Source organism: Mastomys coucha, unplaced genomic scaffold (genome assembly GCF_008632895.1).
Source record: "Mastomys coucha isolate ucsf_1 unplaced genomic scaffold, UCSF_Mcou_1 pScaffold16, whole genome shotgun sequence".
Lineage (NCBI taxonomy): Eukaryota > Metazoa > Chordata > Mammalia > Rodentia > Muridae > Mastomys > Mastomys coucha.
In genome coordinates, this window is record NW_022196898.1 from 37,797,685 (window position 1) to 37,808,393 (window position 10,709).

The window sequence follows — 10,709 nt, forward strand, 5'->3', positions numbered from 1 at the left end:
AAAAAATAAAAAATAAACAAGCAGCACAGTGGGCGAGCACACGTGTCAGTGAGAATGGCAGTAGCACAGACTTGCGGAAGTGACCCAGTAGCTGGACTGGAACTGCTTCCTTCTGTAGACCAAACTGTAGCCGTCCTCCAACCACGTGTGTATATTCTCTTACACAGGGCACTGCTAAGGGAGAGTGAGCACCTGCAACGGTCTGCATAGACAGTGCACTGAGGGCCTGGGTCCATAGCTGGTGGTTTGTAGGCAGCACATGGCGGCAGCGATAGACAATTCTACTGTGCATGTGCCCTTCCCGAGCAGGCTCATGCAGGTGCCCCTCTCGAGTGGGCTCATGTAAATTAGGTGTCTCTCGAGCAGGTGTAAGTTAACTAATCATACACCAAACTCGAGCAGGTGCGTGCTACCAAGCCCCTCTCAAACAGGTGTATGTTAATGAGGTGATTGTCAGAGAACCAATCCAGTAGAACCACGAGGGCTTGGGCACGGGTATAAAAAGGGGCGCTCTCTAGGCAGTCAGAGCGATTCTACGCCACGCCATTCTTAAAGCAAGAGCAGCGGCAAGAGCAGCAGTGACTCCACAGAAGAAGAGCAGCGGGCGACTATGCAGGAGCTGCTGCCGCCGGCCGCCCGCTGCCAGCCGCCCGCTGCCCATTCTGTAGAAGCGGGAAGAGCCGCAGCACCTAGAAGCGCGCTGGGAGGTGGGAGGAAGCGGTGACGCCAAGAAGAGGCTTAATACTTAAAAGAGCTGTGTAACACTTAGAAACCTAAAAGAGCTGTTAACACAAGAAGAAAGTTTCCTGAGTAAACCGTCGAGAGAAGAAGTCTCATGTCTGGTCGTTATTGTGGTCGGCCAGCAAAGGCCCACCACAAGTGGCATCCCTGGGTGGGCCAGAACGACGACTTCATGTCAAAGTGACCCATAAGAGACTCCAAAACTCTCGTCGGACAGGGCGGTTGATCAAAAAACACTCGGTAAGTTGAGCCTCAAAATAAAGCTCTCGGTTAGAGACATAAAGTCTGCCTTTAGAACAAAAAAAGTGCTCGGTAGTTGAGCCTCAAAGTAAAGCTCTCGGTTAGAGACAAGTCTGCCTTTAGAACAAGAAAAGTGCTCGATAGTTGAGCCTAAAAGAAAACACTGTAGAGAGCTGAGCCCCAAGTGAACGGCCTCATTACTTCCATACCTGGGCCAAGAGACAGAGCTTAAATAACTGGCTCCAGAGAGACAAGAGCGACAGAAGACATAAGATTAGAACAAGAAGAAGAAGACAAAAGTAAGAGAAACAGACAAAAAGAGAAAAAAAAAGTAACAAAAATAAACATGGCGTTTTATATTCAATTTTTCTGGCTCTCCAAGAACTGTTAATGTTAAACTCAATTTTTCTGACTCTTTAAGAACTGTTAAGACCTATGTAAAAGCTTGTTAAAAACAAATAGAGTGCAGGGAGAAAAGAACCAACATTATATCTTTAAGAGAAGAAATGCTTCAATTCAATTGTTGGACACAAATCCTCAGTCTATAGCTAGACCTGTTAGTTCTAAGGTATATGAGATAGAGGGGTCAACCCAATTTAAAGAGAACTACCTAGAAGATCAAAAGTGTTATAAGACAGGACAGACAGCTCTAAAACACCTGAAAGAGAAATAGTGAATAAAAAAAAAAAAAAAAAAAAAAAAAAAAAAAAAAAAAAAACAAAAAAAAACCTCAGACACAGATTGGTCTAATACAGATAAAAAATTACAAAGTCTAACTGAGAAGATAGAGAAAAACTCCCTTAAGAAAAAACAAAAAAAAAAGGGGGGTCAGAGACTGAAAAGGGTTCCCCAGACTCGGTACTGTCAACACCTCCCCCCTATAATCCAATCAATAGTGGGGGTCCAGGCCTCTTCTTTTACCCAGAGGTTTGGCGAAGAGTGAGGTCAGAACTCCAGCTCACCTGCCCAGTTTTTCAAGATGCTCAATCCTTCTTTAGAGAACATTCTGTGATCTTTCCAAAGATTACATCAACTACCCCTATAGTTGGGGCTCCAAATATGTTTACTGACAAAACAAAAAAGGGGAATTAGCCAAGGCCATACCCCAAAAGAAAAAATTTTAAATTTAGATGTAGATGGTCTTTCTACTGTAGATCGTCATCAGTACAACAAAAGTTCCCTGAAGAGATTTATGCCAGAATCTAGTATTGACGTGGGCGAGAGGCTCTGTTTTTGTGTTTCCACAAGACCACAGAAATAGCGACTGACAAGGCCTAATAGAGAGCCAAACAGAGCCGAGATGGAGGACCACAGAGGACAGACATAGCGCTCTAGAGAATCTGGTCCTCCTGGGCTGTGTCCTCTGCTTCTGACTACTCTGCTAAATGAAAAGAGATCATGCTAAACATAAAGCAGTGGTTTACCAAGCCTTAATGGCTATGGAGAATGAAACATCTCCAAGTGTTTGGCTGGCCTCACTAAAACAATAATCCGCCTCAAACACTCAGGGTTGGCGAAACACACCAGCTCCATGACACCCCAAAGACGGGCAACCTTCCCCAAACACAGACCAACCTAAGACACGGAGCCCTCAGGCGGGGGTGGGGGGGATCCTACGACAGATAAGACTATAATCTCAAAATAAAATGACCGAAACCAGAGACCATGACAGAGTACATTGCCCCCTGATTTACTGTGAACAGCCTTCAAATAAAATAAAAAAGGGGGAGATGTAGGCAGCCGCTTGGACGATACGCACGTGGCAGCAGCGATAGATGATTCCACTGCGCATGTGCCCCTCCCGAGTGGGCTCATGCAAATTAGGTGCCCACTGCCGCTGCCAGCAGCCCGCTGCCCATTCTGCAGAAGCGGGAAGAGCCGCAACACCTAGAAGGGGGAAGTGTCACAACACCTAGAAGCGTGCTGGGAGGTGGGAGGAGGCGGTGACGCCAAGAAGAGGCGTAATACTTAAAAGAGCTGTTAACACAAGAAGAAAGTTTCCTGAGTAAACCGTCAAGAGAAGAAGTCTCGTGTCTGGTCGTTATTGTGGCCGGCCAGCAAAGGCCCACCACAGTGGTTCTATTTTGGGAGGCTCTGAGAACTTGTGGGTTTTGGGCTCTGCAAAAGGAGCAGGTCCCTATAGGAGTGCCCTTAGGGACTGTACCCTCTCCAGGCTTCTCCTTGTCTCTCTGCCTCTGTCTCCTGCCTGTTCTGATGTGAACACCCTCTGCTCCTGGGGCCAAGGTGTACCACTTTCTTAAAGGTCCAGGAACATGGACTCATGTTCTGAATCTGTGAGTCCAAATTAAACTACAGGTATCAGGTCACAGTGATGCACAGGTACCCGGTGCAGGGGCTCAGAAGATGATGCCAAGGGTAGCCTGGCAGGCGGGATGGTAATGTGACTGACCTTTCTCATGCTGAAGCCAGTCGTTCTCTAAGTAATACTGGAAGGAACTTTCAAATTCCTTTGGATTGTAGTTGGGAATGAGGATGGGAAGAAAAGGCTCTAGGGCTTTAAACCCTTCCTAGAGACAAAAAGGATAAAAGATGCACAGTGTTAGCTGAGAACCAGATCAACAGAAACAATGACTTTTCTTTGCTCTGCTCTACAACCACTTGGTTTCCTCCTCAGTCTCCCTTGCTCTCAGCTTCCTGCCTCACCCAGGACTGTATACATGGTGCCTAGTGACTGCTTATATTGTCATGAACATTATATTTAACAAGATGATAATGAGCGTAGGGGTTTGGGCATTGCCACAGAAATCACCAATTCATGACCAGACTGGATATATAGTGAGTACCTGTCTCAAAACAAAAACAAAATAAACCAACTAAAAACATAAAATAATGACAAGGAAAAAAGTTTTACACTCACTAATTAAGAATCTACAGTTGGCTGGGCGTGCCAGTGCACACCAATCCCAGAGCTTGGGAGGCCCAGGTGTGTGTGTGTGGGGTCTCTATGAGTTTGAAGCCTGCCTGATCCATACAGGGAGTTCCAAGTCAGCCAGAGATACACAGTGAGTCTAGGTCCAGAGTTTACATATTCATACTGTGGCTGGGGAGTCAGCTCAGAGGGAGAGGGCTAGTCTAACATGCACAGGACTAGGGTTTAACTGTCAAAAATCACTAAAGCAGTAAATAGCAAGATTTCCCCAAACAAATCTACCATGCAGCAAAGAAACAATTGTATCAGAGAGAAAACAAATATTTCTATTCATGTTACTATTAATGCAAGTTGCAAAAAAATGTGAAAGTTGACATTTCTAGAAATGAGGTGAAAAGTATACATGATATTAATTTCTGTGAAATTATGACAAAATAAAAAAAAGATTTTTAAAAAGACATGGGGGTGATGCCCAGTGTGGTGGCGCAAGCCTTTAATCCCAGAACTTGGGAGGCAGAGGCAGGCGGATTTCTGAGTTCGAGGCCAGCCTGGTCCACAGAGTGAGTACCAGGGCTACACAGAGAAACCCCGTCTCAAAGGGAAAAAAAGAAAAAAAAAAAAAAAAAAGACACGGGTGTTGGAGAGACGGCTCAGTTTTTAAGCGCACTTGTTATTGGAGAGTACCCATGTTTGAATCTTAATACCCATATGGTGGCTTACAACCATCCATAATTCCAGATCCACCGGACTCAACAACCACATACATGTAATTTAGACAAAACATACGGTAAAATAAAAAGAATAAATCTAAAAAAGAAAATCTAAGAGACACAAGGCTAGTGAGATATTTCAGCAGGTAAAAAGCATGTGATAGCAAGCCTGATGGCCACTGTTAGAGTCCTAGAAGCCCACACAATTCCTGCACATTGTACCATGATCTCCATATAGGTGCCACAGCATGTGAAAATCCCCAAAAACATTAAATAAGAAACAGTCTCTTAGATCAGTGGTGCTCAGCCTTCCTAACACTGGGAGCCTTTAATACAATTCCCTCATGCTGTGCTGACCCCAACCATAATATTATTTCACTGCTACTCCATTACTGTTGTTTTGTTGCTGTCATGAATACTAATGTAAACATCTGATCTGCAGGATATCTGATATGGGAACCCCCCAAAACTAGTTTCGACCCAGGCTGAGAACCGCTGTTGTAGACAGAACGGTTACTCTAAGGGAAGCAGACTTCTCCAGGCTGTGACCTTTCCCAGCAGCTCGTGCGGCAAATAGGCTGTCCTGGACTTAAAGAGAGACCCGGTTTGGCTCAAGCTCGCCACAATTGCACCTCCATGCTGAAAAAAAGAAAAAGAGTTGAATTTTAAAAAGATGAAAATAAGAGACATGGCACACAACCGTTTGCAGATGTTCCGACAACAGTGTCAGGACAGTGTGGCTGAGCATAATTGATTGCCAAGAAATCTGTTATTAGTTCTAGATCTGGCTCTGAGAATTAATTACTGTAAGGTCTTATACTATGTGAGCTCAACATTATCTTGCTTGTGCATGCCTTAAATCCTAGCACCCAGGAGGCAGATCTCTATGAGCTCTAGGGCAGCCAGGACTACATGGTCTAAAATAAAAATTAGTATCTTAAACAAACAAACATCAGAGAGACAAAAACAGACAGGGAGACAGACAGACAGTCTAGTGTAAAGAAAGGCTCTGTTGGTAAAGAACTTTCTTTTCTTTTTTTTTCTTTGGTTTTTTTTCAAGACAGGGTTTCTCTGTGTAGCCCTGGCTGTCCTGGAACTCACTCTGTAGACCAGGCTGGCCTCGAACTCAGAAATTCGCCTGCCTCTGCCTCCCAAGTGCTGAGATTAAAGGCGTGCGCCACCACCACTACCACCGGCCTGGTAAAGAACTTCCTGTTGGGCTGCTCTGTACAACTGTAAACGATACACAAGACAAACAAGCAGTAAGAAGGACACACATGGTCCCTGCAAGTCCTGAGCACAAAGGTACTCACCCAGTCATTTTTCACCATTTTCCTTAGATTGTGGACAAGGGAGAGTTCCTCCGGGGCAATCTACATGTTGTCAACAAGAGAGGGAAGAGGTTATGACTTTTCTGGCTGTTTACCTAAGGAAACTGACTTGACAACAATTTAAAAAAAAAGGTTTAAACTGCGGTAATTGTAGTACTTCTGGAGTAAGGGAGGGAGGAAGAAGAGGAAGCAGCAGGTACTTGGTCAACTGTACCAAGTGCACCCTCCTCCCTTGACATTGACTCCATACACAGCTCTGTGTAGACCACAGCTTCCCTCTGAAAACACAGCACTTAGAACCAGGAGGAAGGCAGAGCTCTTGGCGTTTCCTCTGCCCTCCTCTTTCTGACATGTTCCTTTGCTTTGCAATGCATGGTGAAGCAGGCAATATCATGTGCTGGATAGTTTTTTGTTAACGTGACACAAGCCAGGGGTGTTTGGGGAAGAGTGAACATTAGGAGGCTGCCATCTTGATTAGTGGTTGATGGGGGTCGAGGGGGAGCATCCCACAAGGATAGGTGTGCCACCCATGGACAAGAAAACAAACTGAACAAGTAAGGAGAAGCAAGCCATTCAGTATCGTTCCTGCAGTTCCCGTCTCCAGGTTTCTGCCTTCCTTTAGTGGGCTGCTGGGCTGTGGATCTGTCCCTTTCCTTTATAAGTCACTTTGAGTCATGGTATTTTCCACAGCAATGGAAAGTCGACTAAGACACATCCCTTTGTCTAAAGCTAGCTCACTGTGTATCTCTTCCCTGCCTGTGCAGTGCTGGGGATGGAGCTGGGCTCTCACAGACACTGCACATGCATGCCACACATGGGATGTACAGCACAGCTACGCAGCTGTCTTACAACTCACTAATCTATTGTTGTTGGTGTTGATTTGTTTTTTTTGGTTTGTTTTTTCTTCGAGACAGGGTTTCTCTGTATAGCCCTGGCTGTCCTGGACCTCACTCTGTAGACCAGGTTGGCCGTGAACTCAGAAATCCGCCTGCCTCTGCCTCCCAAGTGCTGGGATTAAAAGCATGTGCCACTACTGCCCAACTCTATTGTTGTTGTTAAGATTTATTGATTTTTATGTATATGAGTGTTTTTCCTGAATGCATGCGTGTGTCCATGGCGGAGACCCTGGAAGTAGAGTGGTACATGGTTGTGAACTGTCCACTGGCTGCTAGGAACCATACCTGGGTCCGTAGCTAGAGCCCCAGTGCTGTTAACCAGTCATCTAAGGTTCCATCTCCATAGAATTCAAAACCTTCTCTGCTCCCACAGAGGAGAGCCTCAGATCTTGTCCAGGACAGAATCAGAGAAAACAAAACATTCCTACCAAGGTTCTATCTTCTCTTTTCAGCGTGGTCCTTCCCCAGAGGGCATTGACTCCATCCACAGCCACCAGGAGGTGAAAGAGCCCTAGGGCGCTCTGAGTTTTCAGCTCCTTCATCACAACCCCAACAGCATCAGTGGCATTCCTCACTCGGGTTAAGCCCTGTGGGGAGAGGCAGGGCTGTACCGACGGGGTCGATGCCTTCTCTGGCTAGGACTCAGTGTATTTTGGTGCTTCATGTACCTGTTCGACAACTTCTCCCAGAGGACTGCCTTTCTCAGTGCTTTCTCTCTTATTCCAAACATACTTCTCTTGAACTTTTATCTAAACAGAAAAAAACAAAATAAGAAAATGAAACAGGCTGCTCATTTAGGCCTAAGCTGTTCCAACTTAGGAAGGCACAGGGGTCAGCTGAACCACAGGAGGTGCAATGCAGAAATAAAAGACTTCTAACCTCTTCCTGGAACTTTGTGTATGGGGTGGCTGAGGGTTGGAGGGTGGGGGTAAGTGCTCTTTCCCCAAGCTACACCCAAGTACCGGCACTCACATTTTCAAAGTTACATTTATTTATCTGTGTATGTGTATGTATGTATAGTGGGCGCATGTGAGCCATGATGCAGGTGTGGAGGTTAGATCCTTGGATTCTACCTCAGGTTATGAGGAACAATGATTAAGAGCTCCATGGGCTGCGCCATGGGCTCTGCGATTCTTCACACTTACAGTGGTAAGGCAGTAGTAGAGAGCTCACTCTAAGACTAGATGCTGGTTTTGGCTTTCCTGGTTGAGGCAGAAGGACTGTAAGTTTAAGTTTTGCCTGGGGTGCATAGTAGGTTCAGAGCCAGCCCAATCTACTTAGCAAATGAATAAATCAAAACTGGAGTGAATAATTTCACTCTCAGATTTCTGGTTTATCTGGAGGAAAACCTTTCTGTTCTGAAAGATTCAAGGCTTTCTCAGGAACAATAAAAATCAGTCTAGACTTTTATTTTACTAGCCACTGAGTAAACAGCTTACTGCAGCCACCTCTTTAAGTTATGAGCCCACTGTGAGCCAAAAATATGAAAGGGATACAAAATGGCTTATTTATTCTTGATTACAGTGCCAATTCTCCACAGTGTATCAACTCCTCAAGGTACAAAGAAGACAAAATCATCTCCCACAACGTTCCCGGGGCTAGTCACCTGACTCAGGAAGCGCTCGTTGGTAGTTTTGAAATTCTTCAGCCAGGTAGAGGCCTCTAAGGGTTGGTCAAAGCGCTGTTTGTTGTAAGTGGACTGTAGGAGCTCCCGGCAGTTTTTCACCCAAAGATGAGCTAAAAATGGATAAGAAAACAAATTAGGAACTGCTGAAGAAACTTGAGATACTGTATGTTTTTTTTGTAAAAAAAGAATTGATTTCTTTCATTTTGTATTATGGGTGTTTTGACCAAAGAGATGTTGGGGTCCCTTTGTACTAGAGGTATAGATGTCGTGAATGGCTGTCTGTATTGATGCTTTGAACTGCACCTGGGGTCTTTGCAAGAGCAGCCAGTGCTCTTACCTGCTGAATCATCTGTTCAGCCCTAGAATGACTGTTTAAATGACCAGAAACATTAAAAAAAAAAAAAAAAAAAAAAAAAAAAAAAAAAAAAAAAAAAAAAAAAAAAAAGAACATATTTTTTGTGCATTGGTACTGGGAACTGATCCTCTATGTTCTTGACCTTAGACTGGACATTACATTATCACCATGTTCTTTTTTTTTTTAAAGATTTATTACTATAAGTAAGTACATTGTAGCTGTATTTAGACACACCAGAAGAGGGTGTCAGATTTCATTACAGGTGGTTGTGAGTCACCATGTGGTTGCTGGGATTTGAACTCAGGATCTTCGGTACAGCAGCCAATGCTCTTACCCGCTAAGCCATCTCGCCAGCCCTATAACCATGTTCTTGACCTTAGACTGGACATTACATTACAGTCAGTACATAAGATATCAAGTGGGCTGCCATTTCTGCTTACTGTTAATTTTTTAAAGGCAAATTAGAAAATGTGGATACTGGAGCTGGAGAGATGGCTCAGGGGGTAAGAGCACTGATTGCTCTTCCAGAGGTCCTGAGTTCAATCCTCAGCATCCACATGGTGGCTCACAACCATCTGAAATAGGGTCCCATACACTCTTCTGGTATGTCTGAAAGCAGCTACAGTGTACTCTTATGAATAAAAACAAATCTTTAAAAAAAAAAAAAGAAAAAAGAAAATGTGGATATTTAAACTTTGAACAAAAGAGGATCTATGCAAAGCATGAGGATTCAAATCTATACTGAATAACTCTAAAATGTCAAGGAATGCTGAGGACCTGTGGATATTCAAAATGGTAACTGACAAAAACCCAAAACCAAAGCGCTATGTGTCTGTGGCTGACCCTTGGGAGGCTGAGGCGGGAGCGGCTTTGTTTCAGCTCAAGAATTCAGAGTCAGGCAATGGTAGCGCATGCCTTTAATCCCAGCACTTGGGAGGCAGAGGCAGGCCGATTTCTGGGTTCGAGGACAGCCTGGTCTACAGACTGAGTTCCAGGACAGCCAAGGCTACACAGAGAAACCCTGTCTTGAAAAACAAAACAAAAAAAAAGAACTCAGAGTCAGCAAGGGTAGTACAGTATGGCCTAAGCAGTCACAGCGCTCCCCACTGCAAGGCGACTGCCTGACAGAGAAGAAAGGCAGGAAGTTCTCACCATCTGGGATATGCAGGATCAGCCAGTCATGTTTTGCACAGAAATGAATTGCATGGCAGAGGCTGAGGGTCTTTCCTGTCCCCTTCTCCCCATCTGAAGCATATGTTAAAGGAAACATCAGAAGCAACATGTTTCCCATCAACAGCCCTTCGCGCCCACTGTGTTGGTGCAAGTCTTCAATCACAGCACTCAGGAGAGGCAGAGGCAGGCAGCTCTGGTAAAGTCTGAAGCCAGCCAGGGCTACAGCATGGGTGTGTCTCACATAAGGATACAGAGAAGATAGCGCACAGCTGGATGAGCAAAGTTGGTATTTTTCAGGTAGCCCAGAAGCTCAAGAGCTGGCTTCCTGACCATTAGACAAGCTTCGCCAAAAGTCTTCACCTAAGCAAACAGGAGAAAGAAGGTGGGCGTGGGACTCAGAGCCATTGTCACCACGTGTACGCTAATTGAGACCCAGCAAACAAGACCCCTAAACTCATCTGTATCCAGGTCTGAGTGCTTCGGTTAAAGCTGAAAATCAACCCATGCATTTTAGTTGATATCGGAGGTATATTGTTTCATATCAAGAAACATAAATAGCTAGCTTCTCATGCTTCTTTGTTTATATTTTATTTTGTGACAACAGGAATGAAATCCATACCAGACAAATGGATGCAAGCACCTCACCCTACTATTAACCCAGACCTTAGATCCACCGCAGTTGCTTTTATATAAAGACCTCTACCTCCCAGCGGTTGCTTTTATATAAAGACCTCTACCTCCCAGCG

General features: G+C 44.7%; 1 protein-coding gene across 7 annotated transcripts in view; it reads right to left on the reverse strand.

Moving 5' to 3' along the window:
* Window positions 1-10,709, reverse strand: part of Dap3 (death associated protein 3) — a 32,390-nt gene that overhangs the window by 2,010 nt on the left and 19,671 nt on the right. For 4 of the 7 annotated variants that reach the window (XM_031374440.1, XM_031374442.1, XM_031374443.1 and 1 more), the window contains exons 5-12: window positions 10,215-10,323; window positions 9,943-10,035; window positions 8,415-8,545; window positions 7,477-7,557; window positions 7,237-7,395; window positions 5,895-5,954; window positions 5,131-5,220; window positions 3,392-3,509 (exon numbers count right to left, since the gene is read on the reverse strand). In XM_031374440.1, coding sequence (XP_031230300.1) covers window positions 3,392-3,509; window positions 5,131-5,220; window positions 5,895-5,954; window positions 7,237-7,395; window positions 7,477-7,557; window positions 8,415-8,545; window positions 9,943-10,035; window positions 10,215-10,323 — 841 coding nt within the window. Of the gene's footprint in view, window positions 1-313; window positions 2,048-3,391; window positions 3,510-5,098; window positions 5,221-5,894; window positions 5,955-7,236; window positions 7,396-7,476; window positions 7,558-8,414; window positions 8,546-9,942; window positions 10,036-10,214; window positions 10,324-10,709 lie in introns of those variants that run through there. The other 3 variants (XM_031374439.1, XR_004119642.1, XR_004119641.1) reach the window with 3 other exon arrangements.